Source organism: Chrysemys picta, chromosome 10 (genome assembly GCF_011386835.1).
Source record: "Chrysemys picta bellii isolate R12L10 chromosome 10, ASM1138683v2, whole genome shotgun sequence".
Taxonomy (NCBI): Eukaryota; Metazoa; Chordata; order Testudines; family Emydidae; genus Chrysemys; species Chrysemys picta.
In genome coordinates, this window is record NC_088800.1 from 38,649,348 (window position 1) to 38,666,037 (window position 16,690).

At 43.4% G+C, this 16,690-nt stretch overlaps 1 protein-coding gene across 4 annotated transcripts; it reads right to left on the reverse strand.

Annotated features, from left to right (window-relative positions):
- Positions 1 to 999: 999 nt before the first annotated feature.
- On the reverse strand, positions 1,000 to 10,763 carry LOC135972054 (dnaJ homolog subfamily A member 4-like). Of its 4 annotated transcripts, none has more exons than XM_065559625.1 (8): positions 10,646 to 10,763; positions 10,195 to 10,332; positions 5,917 to 6,097; positions 3,885 to 3,989; positions 2,879 to 3,106; positions 2,468 to 2,698; positions 1,693 to 1,793; positions 1,000 to 1,604 (listed from the first exon to the last, which is right to left on the reverse strand). In XM_065559625.1, the coding sequence occupies exons 2-8, from the start codon at positions 10,324 to 10,326 to the stop codon at positions 1,392 to 1,394; spliced, it is 1,191 nt and encodes a 396-aa protein (XP_065415697.1). In that variant the 5' UTR covers positions 10,327 to 10,332; positions 10,646 to 10,763; the 3' UTR covers positions 1,000 to 1,391. The 4 variants fall into 4 exon arrangements, with proteins under 4 accessions (XP_065415697.1, XP_065415696.1, XP_065415699.1 ...); XM_065559624.1 differs by having other exon boundaries at positions 10,610 to 10,757; XM_065559627.1 differs by lacking the exon at positions 5,917 to 6,097 and having other exon boundaries at positions 10,610 to 10,669.
- Positions 10,764 to 16,690: the final 5,927 nt, after the last annotated feature.

Consider the following 16,690-nt stretch of genomic DNA (forward strand, 5'->3'; position numbering starts at 1 on the left):
GAAGGACCTAAAACACAGGATAGGGAAACATCATCTACCTGAGGCTGGCACAGTAACACTAACATTTTACAGTTAATTATTTTAACTTGGTGCTGGAATAAAATCTAAAGAGATCACTATGCCAGGCAGGCTACTATAGTTACTCTACAGACTAAAGGAAGAGAACAGATCTTAAGGTGGAAGAGTAAATTTGACAGTATGGGGAGAAAAAAAAATAGGTACCTATTGAAAATACAGCACCTAAGTTCCCTTGGCCTGTTAGGGCAAGTAACAGATAAACCTAATTTCTCCACTCCCTCTAAAGGTACTGTGAATTACAGAAGGGATTGGGGGATGTCTCAGGGCCTTGACTCACTGTTTGAGGCAGGAGAGTGGAGGAAGTAGGGTCTTGTACTTGGTTTGTGGAAAAGAGAAAGCTGAGTTCTGGCTATAATGCCCCCTGTGGGTACTTATTCTGGTGGAAGTAGTCTTTTTTCCAATTTAGCTCATCATTTTGTAAAGTGTTTCAGCTAAACTGACATCACTTACCAGACTAAGTGTATTCATCACAAGGAATTATATTAGTAAAAAGCTTTTCCTAGTAGACTAACTTTAAGGCATAGTATGCCTTATCTTATTTGAGTTTTTGCTACCCAACCATACTTATGGTAGGTGGTAAGACAGGCAGACCAAATTGGTGTGCAAGTAAATGATTAATGAAAAGCTTGTTTTGTGTAGCAGTATGTTTGCCCAGAATCCGTTATACTTCTGGAAATTGCTGAGGAGGTAGAAAAATAGTATTATACTAAACAATCTAATGGCTTATTTAAACTAAACCTTAAAGCCCTAGCCTGAACTGCACAGCAACAGAGGGAGAGACTTAGTTCTGAGATTGGCTGCTGGACAAAGACAACCTCAGCTCAACATTTGGTTCTGGGCTGGCATACGGAACAAACATTTATAGACTCTTATAACAGGCTTAATGATGAAAGGAGCATAAGATTGTACTTTTCAGATAGATTTCTGCTTGGACCGAAGATGTTTTTATTGTAGGAAACAAACTAACTTTACCATATGAAAAAATATTTACATAAGACACTAAGCTGGTATTGCAAAAGTCTTACATAAATAGTACTGTTGAAGTCACTCTGCTTCTTGAGTGGTACTTCACTAAAGCTGTGGAGCTTTATAGCAACTTAGATATGCACAGTCAATTTTCTCAGCTGCATAACTAGGAAATGCTAAGTTACATATAAAGACTACGAATACTTAAATATGAATTGGTTACAAACATATGGGCAACACAGCAACTCAATTTGCTGAAGACAAAAAAAGAGGTAGTGGCTATTAAAGCCATGCAGTTTTCATTGTGAAAATTTACATTCCAGATGACCCATCCATTCCATGTCATTTTAAGAGGTCTGGCATTGCACTCCTGTTCTGGGGCCTTCATCTTCTTCATATACTTCTCTACTATTACGGCAAGTTTGCTCTTTTGGATCAAACTCTGTAAGTTCTACCTGATCCATGTCCTCTGTAATCATGACTTCTTCTCGTGGAGGAAGCAAAGCTTCCAATATAGGCAGTTTCTCCCTGGGAAGCCACTGAGGCTCTGGAAACATGACCTACAAATAAAAATGTTTTCCCTGTAAGTAATTCCTTGCCTTAAATATTCCATTAAATATGAAGGTGAATAAGAAGCAGTGAACTTACCATGAACTGTATAATTAAATAACCTTTGTCCAGTGGAGACTTGTAGATAGGCATCCCTTCATTAAGGATACATTTTAGATCACCATGCTTTATCACTTCACCTGCCCACAAAGAGGGATCTGGAATCAGTATACATTTTGGTATCTTTACATTTGGGTTTACAGCCATAAAAGCAAAGTTTTGTAACAGGAAACAATCCTGGGTTTATGAATTTCTCTTCACCATTGCTGTGAAAGCCCATACAAACACAAGGGACAGCTGACTGTACACAAAGTGTAATGAAAAAAATGAAGTCTGTTCTCCAATCTTAAAAGTAACCCTTAAAGAACAGTAGGTGAAAAATCCAAGGGGGAGAGTTTAAGTTGGTTTCCCTTTCTGGGATTTTCTTTCAGAAAAGTGTTTTAGCTCCACATGGACTCAGGAGCTTCCTGGTTCTTTACTCCAATTTTTAACTTCATAAATGTTTGACTCCCATTTTAGTTTTGGCAAAATTATAAAGCAATCAAAACCAGGATCTTATACTGGAAAGTGTCAAGCAACCTCACCTACAGGCAGTGCTATCTGCTCCACCTGTAATAAAGGAAGTCAACAAGTTGGAGTTTGAAATAGAATGGGAGGAAGAACTGTAACAGAAGTAACTCAATCAAATCAGGGTTGACTGATTTCTAAAATCCCATTCCTGTAACAAATTCAGTGGAACCTTAAACAGTGAAGTGTGACTTTTGCCAACTAACAAGGAATTTCTAAAAGAACAAGCATAACTCTGAAAGCCTACCTGGTCTAGAAGTTACAATAAGGACTCTATTATCAAGTGTTTCAATGGTCCGTTTGAAGCCACATAAAGACTCAGTGAGGTGAATTTTCATTTTCATAATTAAATCATGTCCTCGCCTCTGAAAGACACTATGATCCTTCTGATCCAGTACGATTATAACATCACCAGGTTCCAGGTCAGGTTCCTGATCACCTTCTCCATGAAATACCAACTTTTGCCCATCTTTCATACCTATAAAAGGTAATTTAAATTAATAGGCTTACTCTATACCTGTTTTGTTAGATACATATATTGTAACATGTTTTAAGAGCTCATTAGAACTTTAACACAACTCAATTTCTGGGACAAATCTGTATACTTCAAAGATTTACACTAAATTTGAGATTGAGCTACTATTTTAAGTATTCTTACCTTTATCAATGTGAACTTCTATGATCTTTTTCTCTCTGACAACTTTACATCCATTGCAGTTGTCACATCTGTCCTTTGGGTTTATTCGTTCACCTTGGCCTTTGCATTCTGAGCACATAGTTTGAATTTGCTGTACCATACCAGGTCCAATCTGCTGAACAAGAACCTGCATTCCTCTTCCTTTGCACATGGGGCATTTTTCTATTGCTCCTTTCTTTCCACCATATCCTTGAGGCAGAAAGAAAATCTAAGGTCAACACCTATGGGAAGGCTGTTCATTCAATACTATTCTGGAATAAGATTGCTTGAACCCTAGTTCTAAGCATTAGAATTACCAAATTCACATTCTGAATTTAGTTCACACTCTCCCTCCCCATCCCCCCTTCCAAGTGTTACTGTATGTTAAATCAAACACATTTGGCACATTCCCAATTGCGCACACTTCATATCACCCTCCCTTCACATTTCAGCAATTTTCAATGAATGATCAGCGTATCTATCATGTCTTGGAAATGGAGCCATTTGGCATTCCAGCAGCATTCTAAAACAAAGCTGTCTGCTAGAATTTTACATAACTGTCTACTGTCTTAACACTTCAAGATTTATGCTAGTCAACAAGACCAGACAATTATGTAAGCATATGATGTTTAATGGACATATAAAAGAAGATTTTAAGAACATACATGGTTGGTTATTTAATGTTCTAGATAAATGACCATCTTAACATCCTGTATCTTAATTTTATTATTGCTCGCTCCTTAGGGAACTAAGAAATCTAAGTTCTGTTCACTAATATACAATAAGGCCACAGTTTTATTTGAAAGGAATGGCCTTATTCGTGGGTAAGTATAGTGTAAAAAAGGTTTTCAGATCCTTTCATTGATGGCTAGGTGCCATGACAATGATGGGTTCTACAGAGATTCATGTAGCCACTCAGTGCTTCTTTCCCTTTGTCTGTACTTTAAAAAGCTGAATTTTATATGATCTACATTACTGAAGTTCATACCTTTACACTTCTCACAGATTACATTCTTTTGTAGTGCCAACTTCCTTGTAACTCCATTATACAAGTCTTCAAGAGAGACACTCAATTGATGCACAACATTCTTGCCTTCAAGGAAAAGAGTTTAGAAATATTAAAGGCCAATACCAACATTATTAATGGCAATTTCTTATTACAGGGTCTCTAAGCAGACTACTTGTTAGTATGTGTTCAGTCTAACTGAGGAATCTGTTTGTTACAAATTTTAAAAGCCAAATTCAACCCTGGTGTAAGCAAATGCAACTCCTGTTAGCTTCCATTGAGTTGCATCCACTTACATGCGAACTTAATTTGGCCATAAATTAGGCAGCCATTATTAACCTCATTTTGTAGATTAACTGAGACAGCAAGACATTATAGGGACATTGTCAACATGCGATCATGTCAATTTAGAAGCACTTTAATACTAGACCTGCCTTCATGTTCCCTCATCAGTTTGTGGCATAATTTAAAAAAGTTTCTCTCCCCTATTACTAAACCCATAAAAAATGGGGGATAGGCAAAGACAGTAAAGCCAACTACAGGAACTCCTCACTTAACGTTGTAGTTATGTTCCTGAAAAATGCGACTTTAAGCGAAACGATGTTAAGTGAATCCAATTTCCCCATAAGAATCAATGTAAATGAGGGGGTTAGGTTCCAGGGAAAATATATAGTTAGTTAGTTTAGTTAGTCTTTTCCCTGGTGAAAAAAATTTCCCTGGAACGAACGCGCGCACACACACACAGACACTCTCTCTCTAAGTTTTAAACAGACAATTTAATACTGTACACAGTGATGATGATTGTGAAGCTTGGTTGAGGTGGAGGATTCAGAGGGTGGGATATTTCCCAGAGAATGCCTTACTACTAAATGAACTAGCAATTGACTGAGCCCTCAAGGATTAACTCTCACAATGCTCTACAAGGCAGCAGGAAAGGAGGGAGGGCAGACAGAGACACACACCCTATGTGTGAGAGGAAAAATGCATATTTCCCCTTTAAGTAGCTGACCCCAGGCTTAAGTACACTGCCTTGTTAATTATATCAGCTTGCTGAGACCTGAGAGGGCAGCTACTGCCTAGAAGCTCCCTCCCTCCCTTGTGTGTCCCCCCTGCTCTATGGAAGATGGGGTAAGTAGGGTGCAGGAGCAGGGGGGAGGGGGAGATACCCTGACATTTTCCCCCCTCCCCCTGTACAGCAAGCAGGAGTCTCTTGGAGCAGCTCCAAGGCAGAGGGCAGGAGCAGCACATGGCAGTGGGGGGAGGGACAGCTGCTGCACAGGGAACTTAGGGGAGTGGGGAGCTGATGGGGGGCTGCTGGTCCACCCTGGTTCCAACCACCCACCAGCTAGCTGCAACGGGCTGCTCTTCCTGCAAGCAGTGGACAAAACAGGTGGCTGCCAAACAGACGTTAGAAGGGACGGAGCATTTCACAACTTTAAACGAGCATGTTCCTGAATTGATCAGCAACTTAACATCGAAACAACATTAACCGGGACGACTTTAAGTGAGAAGTTACTGTATACAGAAAGTGCCATCAAAAGCACACAAGAATTCTTAGTTTTTAAATTTTATTCCCCTTACCCCTTCCAATCTTTTGTTTGTAGTGTTAGATGTTACATGTAACACTTTGAAGTGTTATTTTCAAGTTCATAGTACCCTGTTAAGCAATTTGTCCAAGGTGTATCACAGTATCAGCAAGTCAGTTGCAGACCTAGAAATAGGTCCGGACTCCCATGCCTGTTTTAGCCACTAAATTGTCTTTCTCCTCTATATTATCCATGTCCCACTTACATAACCTAACCATGCCACTGATTTTTTTTAGTATCAGCTACATGTTAGAAAATTATTTCTATAATCAACAGATCAGCTCATACTTTACATGACCTATGCTGTTTCTACTAACAATATCCACACTAGATGCATTTTAATAAAAATAGCAATACTGCAGCACAGTTAGGTGTCTTACGCACTAGTGCATGTTAAGTTTCTACAACTTCTCTTTAGAGCTATGTACCTCTTCTCTCTCTATTCATTCGGCCTCCACCACCAAAGAACATGTCAAAGATGTCCATGGGTGAAGAGAAGTTGCTGCCACCCAAGCCTCCTTCTTTAATAGCCTGCTCCCCACCCTGGTCATAGATGTCCCTTTTCTTTGGGTCCGACAGAACTTCATAAGCCTGGGATATGAGCTTAAACTAAAAAAAGAGAAAGAGAAAAGCTCTGAGCAACTATGACCAATGGCAAGAATAATCCTACAAGTGAATCTCAAGAAAATTTGAACTGCAACAAGATTTTTCTGTAGTACTTGTAACCTTTTGTAGCAGAAAGCACTGTCAACAGAAAGTTAGTTTAAAACAGATACTACCTGTGTTTTTGCAACGTCTTCCCCGACACATATTAAGTGATTTCTATTGCACAAAGAGATGGTGAATACATACATGTTACAACAAACTCACATCAAGCCTTCTCAAATGTTTGCCACCTACAGCTATACATTCTGTTTGGGTGTTATTTCCTTCCATTACAGTTTTATCACAGAAGACTGAAGTACTGGCCTTTGATAACTACTTCACTCACCACTGACCTGCAACAACAGCAATGAAGGATTTTATATCCAGTTAAACCTGCAGGATTTAACCCTAATATTCTGGTCAAATTAAGCTTAACCACCCTTTTTTTATGAGAAAAGAAAGAGGTGCTTCATTGACATTAAGTGGTCAGAAAGTCGGTTTTATGTCTTGTCTAGAAGTGGACATATCCCTTGGTTTCAAGGGAGATTTTATTATATGAATCAAGACTTAAGTTCTCCTATTACTATGCAACAAGCTGAAGACAAAATGACGAACCATTTTTAAGCTTTTTTCTAGTGACCTGACTCTCATGTCAGTTCTTTTGACTATGAATTTTATGATCTGTGTTCCTCATGATCTGCTGTATGTCACCTGCAGTTCTTTTCCTCTGACCAAGACTCCACTGTAAGGCAGCTAGCATTCCTAAGTAAAGAGGCTAATCTTGCATTCTTTTTTATATGAGGTTAATTTCTTAAGAGAAACGACTGTCTACACTGTTCCTGAAAGGGTTTTTAATAGCTATGGAGCCAGAGGTGTTAGATTACAATGGTATATGCATTAATAAAATGGCAAAATTCCAAAAATGGAAGACACAGCAGACCACATTACAGTAGTTACATGCTAGACCCTGCTATTTCAATTTTTGTTCTGCACACTGCTCTTTAAGACTAGAGATACTGATTTCACTTATGCCCTTTGTTAAAGCCATTTCCAGAATCTTCACTAAATTCATAAGCCTGCTATTCAGAGTACAGCTAGTTTTCTGAGCATGTAACTATACTGCTCTTGTCATCTTATCAGATGATGTTTGAGAAAAGCGCTTTCCTTCTGACCATCCACAAAAAAGTTAATTAATGAATTCCACATGGAGAGCTGACATGGCTCCCTCTGGACAATTAAGTCACACATCTCCATTGTCTTTTTTTGCTGTTGCCATCACAAGCACAGCTCCACCAATTGTAACAGTAGTATAGTACAGCAATACTGGTAGCAGCTGCCAGTGTTTTAAGTATCATACCATCTAGCACTGCATGGCAGTGATTAAAGTGCTCATAGCAGTCATTTGAGTCTTGTTTACAGCAGAACTAACACTGATGAACTGAATTTCTTAGCAACAGGATGCACCAACAATTCCTATAAATCAGAAGAGACTGTGTAGTAACAACAGTGGTGTCAATCTACTTCTTCCACAAGCTTGTGACAGCTGAGATAGCAATCCTCCCCCCCCTTAAAGCTTATGAAAGCGTATGAGATTATATGCTCCAAAGACATTAGCAAAAAAGTTACGTCTCAAAAGAGTCTGGAAAATGTATTATGCTTAATCGGGAATACCCTTTACTGCAATAAGAACACTACATTCATTCATTAAATACAGAACAGAGATAATAGAAGAGAACCCGAACTAAATAATCCTTTACTCTGCTCTTGTCAGGGTGGATAAAAATCAATGATTTAAAAAAAAAATCGGATTTTTTTGATAAAATGCTTTTCGAGGAAAAAAACTATATTTTTTAATTAAGAGACATAGCTCAAAGATCTCATCATGGAATAGGATTATAAATTCTAATTCTGCAGTATGAGACAATATATTCATGTAATGTTTAAGAAAAGTTTTGTAAATTAGTTCCAATTGTTCATGGATTCCAATTCTGCAATTTCTCATTGGAGTCTTTTTTTGAATTTTTTTTGTTGGAGTATTGCGACTTTGAGGTCTGTCATTGAGTGAAAAGGGAGGTTGAAATGTTCTCCGACTGGTTTTTGAATGTTATAATTCTTGACGTCTGATTTGTGTCCATTTATTCTTTTGCGTAGAGACTGTCCGGTTTAGCCATGTCACTCAATTACAGACCTCAAAGTCGCAATACTCCAACAAAAAACCTTCAAAAACAGACTCCAACGAGAAACTGCAGAATTGGAATTAATTTGCAAACTGGACACCATTAAATCAGGCTTGAATAAAGACTGGGAGTGGATGGGTCATTACAGAAATTAAAAACTATTTCCCCATGCTAATCCCCCCACCTCCTTACTCACACCTTCTTGTTAACTGTTGGAAATGGGCCAACCTGATCATCACTACAAAAGTTTTTTTTCTCCTGCTGATAATAGCCTACCTTAATTGATTACTCTTGTTATAGTTAGTATGGCAACATCCTTTTTTCATGTTCTCTGTGTATATACATCTTCCTACTATATTTTCCACTGCATGCATCCGATGAAGTGGGTTTTATAGCCCACAAAAGCTTATGCTCAAATAAATTTGTAAGTCTCTAAGGTGCCACAGGTACTCCTCGTTCATTTTGCCAATATTTTAAGTTTCTCATGTTGACCTGGCTGACATAGTCTATTTAATTTTTTTTTAAATATTTCATGTAACTATTTTTGTTAAAAACAATTTTAACAAAAACAACCCTGATTTTAAAAAAACTTGAATGTTTAAATTCAAAAATTCATGTTTGTTTTGTTAAAATACTCTATGTTTGCTGTTGAAGAAAAAAATCCAGAATACATGATGTTATTGTTTTAGTTAACAATTTAAATGTCTGTTTGGTGATGTTCTCCTCCTAATACAGCATGGCAAGAAAATCCTCCAAATATTAATGTTGAACTGGAGATAGTTCACCTCCCAATGACTTCATAAATATCTGCTTCAATTACCTTTGGTAAATGAAATAACCAAACAACCATTCATTTTCTGATATAGCTGTAAAACTAATCTGAAAAGTTTTTAAAATAAATCACTGTAAAAATGTATAGCCTGTACCTTCTAAAAATGAAACCTACATCTATCTCTGAGTTGTGAAGAATATATATTAAGGTTATAACAACCAACAATAATGCATTTTTATGTAGAAATCCATGATTAAATCGGGTCTTCCTGACTAGTGATTTAATTCAAATCCATTCTGGCACTTGCAGAAAGCATCTGCTATTTACAAGGGCAATGGTCACTCATCTGCACATGGCTAAATATAACTAACTTGCTTTTCAAGGACCAGTCTTGATACCCAATTGCTCTTCTTTTGATACCACAGACATCAAGATACTGGACAGTTGAGCATTTTGTTTAAAATGTAACTGGCATCATTCATGTGACTCAAGGCAAAGCCCTAGACACAGCCAAGTAGGTGGTCCTGTGGAAAGGTTTTCATGTAGAAATGCAGAAGCAGGTTATAAAGTTAGTTTTCATGTGAGCACAACCGTTTTGCCCATCCTAGAAGCTTGCCGACAGCAGCATTTGTTATGCCGAAACTGAAACATTTTTCAAAAGAGCTTTATAATTACAACTGGCTTTTCTGAACACAGCGTCGGAGGGGAGGCGGTCCTCATGCTGCAAAACCTCACCAGCTGGAACACCAGCAGCCACGCAAGTCTCTTTGCAGCCGGCGGGCTGAAGGGTCCGTCCCTGGCCCCGCTGGCTGCTAGGGCAGAAGTGACAGCACCTCCAACACCAAGGCTCCGGCCGCCCGGCGAGCCAGGGGTAAGCAAAGCGCTCCCCGCGCGGCAGGTGCTTCCCCGCCTTAGCAGGGTCTCTCTAGCCGGGCCCTAGACTGATCAGGGAGACTTTACACCCCGCCTCCGGCTCTGCGAGGCCCGGAGAGCCACTGGGCAGGGGGCCGAGGGGTTCACAGCCTGTCGCAGGGCGCCCCCCGCGCAGGCCGTTGAACCGAAGTGGAGCCCTAATGCGTGCCGCCGAGAGCCGGGCGCGCGCCCTCACGTACCCGCTCGCCCTCGCTGGGGTTCTTGTCGGGGTGATACTTCAGCGCCAGCTTGCGGTACGCGCGCTTGATCTCCTCCGAGGAGGCGCTGGGCTTCACCTGCAGGATGTCGTAGTATCCCGTCTCCTTCACCATGGTGCCCTGGGCGGGAGAGTGACACCAGCGTTAAACGGGGGCTGCGGGCCGGGGACCAGCGCCCCCGACACGGCGCTGCCTGGCCCGGCCAGGGACCAGCCCCCACCCCGACCGGACGCCGGCACGGCGTTGCCTGGCGCCTAGGGCAAACAGGACGCTGGCCGGGAGGCGAATGGCTCCCTCAGGTCAGGCACCGGCTTATCCTTCCAGCCCCCAGCAGACCTGCCCTGTGGGCATCCCTGATCGCCGCGCCGCGCCTCCCCCCGGGACCGGCCGCTCTTACCGCTATCACACTCACGAGCCCCCCCCCGCACGCAACTGATTTAGTGCTAGTTCGTAGCGCAGCGCTCGACCGGCTCCGCGGCTTTTATAGCGGCAGCGCCGAACCTTCTGGAATGACGCCACCCTATGTCACAGCTCTGGAACGGTCTAGAATTCCCGCGCGTGACATCACCGCCCAGCCCTTGTAGTAGGAGGAGCCGGGGCGGGCTTTGCAGGAGCCGCCTGCTGTTACTAGGCAACCGCTGCTACTACCGGCGCTTACGGTACTAAAAGGGACTTACCTGCGCCCCCTACCCCGATACATTGCACAGCCAACCCCCTTCCCCAGATAAACCCCCCACAAGGCCATCTCCGCCCCTCCCAGCCTAGACTGACCACGCGAGTCACTCCGGTACTTACACAGTCCCAGCACTTGCTTGCCCACCACACCCCCTGCTAAGCCACTTCCAGGGCTGTCCTGCCCACAAGACAGCCCAGCCTCCCCTCCACCTGAGACATCCCCACCTGCCTCCTCCTTCTACCTGCCCTACCCCTCCCAGATAAGATGCTCCTGTCACACCTCACACACCCTGCTGCTACACACACACACACACACACACACACACACCTCACATGCCCTACTGCTCTACACCCTCCACACCCACCCACCTACCTCCAGGAAGCACTCCACACCGAAGGCAACTCTTCCATGAGATTATGATATTCCTTGCTCTTCACATCAGAAGAAACTGACTCTTTCTGACAAACCCATGCCCAGTACTCTCCACATTTCCTTCCCTGAGACACCCCAGGTTGCCCTCCTACCTGAAAAAAAAAAATCCTCCAGCATCACAATGCCCTCTGCATTGCCACAATTAGGGTGACCAGATGTCCCGATTTTATAGGGACAGTCCCGATTTTTGGGTCTTTTTCTTATATAGGCTCCTATTACCCCCCACCCCCTGTCCCGATTTTTCACATTTGCTGTCTGGTCACCCTAGCCACAATGTCCTGCTAATCCCTCAGTCCACAACACAACACAACCCCAATGCCACCCTACCCCAGACACACACTGCCATTCCTCCAATATGCTTCCTCACCCACATGTAACTCCCCACTGAGACACCTTTAGGTCACCCCCTCCCCCTAAAGACACACCTGTCATTCCCTCCTCCAAAACCTCCTAGGCCTCAATGCAAAACACAACCCCCGCTGCTTCCCCATGAATCACTTTACACCCTTTTCGGAGACAACCCCTGGGGTGCTCCCCTGAACACACCCACGCTGCCTTTTTCATGACTTATCCACATCATTGAGGCACTCCTCTGCATTCCTCCCAGTGCCCCCTGAGGCTTCTTCCCTGCCCTCCCATGTCACCTACCCCCTCAAGTCATTATACCACTGCCCTGACACTCACCTCTCATACTGCCAGAAGTCCATCTCCCACCTGCCACATCAATACCCCACGTCTGTCACTATCCCACTTCCACCCACTGCATTGTCCATCCACCTCTAACCTCACCATCTCACCTATGTCCACTACATCACCTCCCCTCTGACATCACTCTCATTTCTACCACTCTTCTGTGCCTCAGTTTTGTGATCTGTTTTGTGACTCGCTTTCTTCTGGCATCCATCCCTGAAAACTGGGTCGCACACTTCTCACTTGTAAATCCCAACACTGAATGATGAGCTGCACTATTTATAGGTTAGCTGCAGAGGAAGGAACCTTGAAGAGGAAAAACTATGTCCAATTCCAAAGTTCCACCATTCAACAGTGAACTGTTCCTAGAGCAGTAATGGATGGAAAAAGAAGAGGTGAGCATGCAAAAAGGAGAGATGGGTGGGGATGGGAGGGAGCTACCCCTTAAAAACACAATTAAAAAAAAAAAGATACAGTGCACAAGACAGAATTTTGATCCAGGAACAAAATAATAAAAATAAAGATGAAGTTAATGGTTGCACAAAGCACATGGAATGTCTAATAAAAAATTCTCCTGATAATAATCCCAATATATCATGATAAAAGGCAAGACATCTAGTGATAAATTCATCCCTGTGGTTGTGCAGAGGGGGATGGAAAGTGGCGTGTACTTTCGTAATTCTTGGGCTGCTGGGGACCAGTTCAATCCCTAGCACTGGCTAACCTGAGTCCTGGTTTTGGAGTATCTGTGAAATAGCCAGGGTGCAGAATTGTCTGGGCTGCAACTCCTCCTGCTGAAACACCCTCCTCCACCTCCTACTCTGATCAACCTCTAGTTTGCCCTGAAATGTCCCTTGTGCCAGGGGCTTCTTTGGGAGTGGCACAAAGCTGTTTGGCGTTATTCTGAACCAGGGAGTATTCACTGGTGGGGCCATGCAGTCTCAGGGCCTCAGCAAATCAGGTTCTTATGCCAAATTCTGCTCTCTGTTACACTGTTGTAAATTCAGAGGGCCTATACTGAAGTCACTGGTGTAGAGCAGAATGTATAGTCTTAAATGAATGTACATTAAAATATTTTAAAAAATCACGGTCTTCCCCAACTCTTCAAAACTTCAGGATTGTGAGTTTTGTAGCAGGGATGTTACTGGAAACAGCACTGTTCAAGAGAATACTCATGGAAATTTGTAAACATGAGTATTCACACACCAAAAACCTGCTTCTACGAGTTATGCTCAACCAACCAGGAAACAGAACAATACCACATGCCCTGTGTACCCAATTGAAATTAACCAATACAGCTTGACTTTTGAATATCAGAAACTCACAACAAACTACTCATAAATGCCGTACAGACTAAGCATTATTCATAGATATTACCTATGGTTTGGTCTGGATAGCATTGTAAACCTCCCTCCCCCGCTTCCCACTTGGGCACTTCCTTGTAGGAGACGGCTATATATTTGATGCTGTAGTTGGCACACCTGTCTGAGGATAAATTGTCTTGGAGTTAAGGCACAAAACTTGTAATCAGTAGAGCTGGTCCCGATTCTGATCCTTTCTGCGCTTGGCCTGCTCTATGTAAACTTAGGAATTATCCCTGTATGATGTTGGTGGCACATACTCAAATCCACACTGCCACCACTCTCTGGCCACCCAGTTCTGAAGGCAGCAGTGCAGAAGGGTGAAATGTATGGTATTGCCACCCTTACTTCTGGACTGCTGCTGGCAGGGCACTGCCTTCAGAGCTGGTCATCCAGCTAGTAGCTGCCACTCTCTGGCCACCCAGCTCTGAAGGCAGAGCAGAAGTAAAGGCAGCAATACTGTGACCCTCCTACAGTAACCTTGCAACCATTGTTCCCTCTAATTTTTTATGTCCGTGTGCGGAATGAATTTTGTTATGTGCACCAATATGGAGGTGTTGTGTGACACATCACCTTCATATTGGTGCACATAACAAAATTCATGTAATGGGGGTGGGACTGAGGGGTTCAGAGTGTGGGAGTGGGTTCAGGGCTGGGGCAGAAGGTTGGGGTGTGAGGGGATGAGGACTCAGTGGAGGCTCTGGGGTGGGGCTGGGGATGAGGGGTTTGGGGTGCAGGAGGGGGCTCAGAGCTAGGATAGAGGGTTGGAGTGTGGGGGGTGAGGGTTCTGGCTGGAGGTGCAAGCTCTGGGGTGGGGCCGGGGATGAGGGTATCAGGATGCAGGTTGCCCTTGGGGTGCAGGTTGCCCCCAGGCTGCGGTGGGGAGAGAGAACTCCCCCCAGCCCTCTCTCGCTACAGCAGCTCGGCCGGGGGAGAAGCGCCTTTCCCTGGCTGTGGCAGCTCTGGCGTGACTGGACTGGGCCGAGGGAGGGGCTTCTCTCCCCAGCCCGTGGCAAATGCAGGGCAGATCTGTGCTTGGGCTGGTGGGGAGGGGTGCCTCTCCCCATCACGGCAGGTCTGTGCTTTGGCCAGCAGGGAGGGGTGCCTCTCCCTGCCAGGGCAAATCCGTGCTAGGGCCGGCGGGGAGGGGCACCTCTCCCCGCTGTGGCAGGTCCGTGCTTTGGCTGGTGGGGAGGGGCGTCTCTCCCCGCCGCAGCCCTGAACCCCTGCGTGGGGCTTAATAGGCTTGCAACCCCCTCCCTGCAACCCCCTTTTGGGTCAGGACCCCCAGTTTGAGAAACGGTGGTGGTCTCCCCCATGCAATCTGTATAGTATAGGGTAAAAGTACACAAAAGACCAGATTTCACGGGGGAGACCAGATTTCACGGTCCGTGATGCCTTTTTCACAGCCGTGAACTTGGTAGGGCCCTAGTTATAGATGTATGACCACCATTTTTAGAAGTACTGGTCTAAGGAAAGTTTTAATTAAAGTACATGAAAATCTTTAATCAATAATTAATAATAATAAAACAACTGGGAGAAAACATGCCTGCTTTCACACTGTGAGTTCTATGGGCCAAAGAGATGCTGAGACATACCCCTAAGTGGCTTAGTGCTGTAGACAGGGTAACTAGATGAATGAATAACTGAAGACAAATGTAAAGATTCACTTCAGGTTATTTATTTGGAACTAACTCAGGCCTTGTCTACACTAAAGGGAAAAGTCAATCTAAGCTAGGCAATTTGAGTTACGTGAATAGCGTAACTCAAATGGACGTAGCTTAGATGTACTTACCGCAGGGTCCACACTACACAACGTCGATGGGAGATGCTCTCCCGTCGACTCCCCTTACTCTTCTTGATCAGTTGGAGTACAGGACTTGACGGGAGAGCAATCGGTGGTCGATTTAGCAGGCCAAAATTCACTAGACCCCGCTAAATCTACCGTTGATGCATCGATTGCCGCAGCATTGGTCCTCCAGTAAGTGTAGACAAGCCCTCAGGCCCTTCAGCGCAAAGTAGCTGTCTTTTCTAGGCCTCTCGCGCCTCAGGCCAACTGCCACTCTGATCTAGCAGAATGTTCTTTCCCTCTCCAATTGCCTAGGTTAGAAAAAACTATCTGTTTCTTTCCCCTGATTTACATACACATCTCCTTTTTCTTCCTCATGATGCCATATGTACTTTAATAAATATAACTTTATAGTACCTTTTTTCTTTGAAATATAACCTTCATTAATTAGGGTGAACTGTAAATGATTCTCAACTCCAAGGAAGTTTTGTGGTCATTTATTTATTTTTAAAATTCAACTTATCATAGATGCTGGGAGTGCTACAGCACCCCCTGGCTTGAAGTGGTTTCCATTATATACAGGGTTTACAGTTTGACTCAGTGGCTCTCAGCACCCCCACTATAAAAATTGTTCCAGCACTCCTGCAACTTATTCCCAAGTAATTCCCAGGAAATCACAAGGCACTCTTCATAAGGGCACTGCAGTTCCTGCCTCAGAGGCATGGTGAGGAGGAGGAGACGTTACAGAGATTCAACTAGGCAGAGGAGTTGCCTTTTTTGAGCTTTTACCCCCTTAGTGTAAAAGAAGAGGGTGAGGGGTTGTCCTGGTGGCACAACATTCTCTCAGAGATGTCCTTGAGTTTTGCAACCTAATCGTGTCCTCCCATACTTGGTCCCAAATAGCCCAGATTTGTTCAGGGCCCCCCAGAGGGGGGGCAAGTGGGGCAATTTGCCCCAGGCCCCGGGTCCCACAGGGGCCCCCACGAGAATATAGTATTCTATAGTATTGCACCTTTTTTTTTATGGAAGGGGCCCCCGAAATTGCTTTGCCCCAGGCCCCCTGAATCCTCTGGATTTGTTCACTTTCAGGGAATGTGCAATGTGCATTTGTTTACCAAAGCTTGGACGGGGACACAGTGACACAAATAGGATTGAGGTTTTGAAGGAAAGGTTTTTTTCTCACTTTGATGTCATTGTTTGTTTGGGAGCTTTTAAGTTTTCGGGTGAGGAGTATTTACTGACTTTTACTTTTGACTTGATTGTATTTTTAATTTTGGGCAAAGGTGTCTAGATCCCGGGGTTGGTGCTTTTATTTTATAACAAACTAAAACCCAAAATATATTTTAAAATTCTGCACAAAGCCATATATTTAATGGACAATTCTCAGCCATGGCTCCAGTTGGGGATATAGCCCAGTATGTTTAAACATGTTTGTAAGAAGTAATTTGGTTAATGCGTGATTATTTCTTCATGTTGTAGACATTTTAATTTAAAATAAAATTAATCTGTACAGTGACATCTATGTACAAT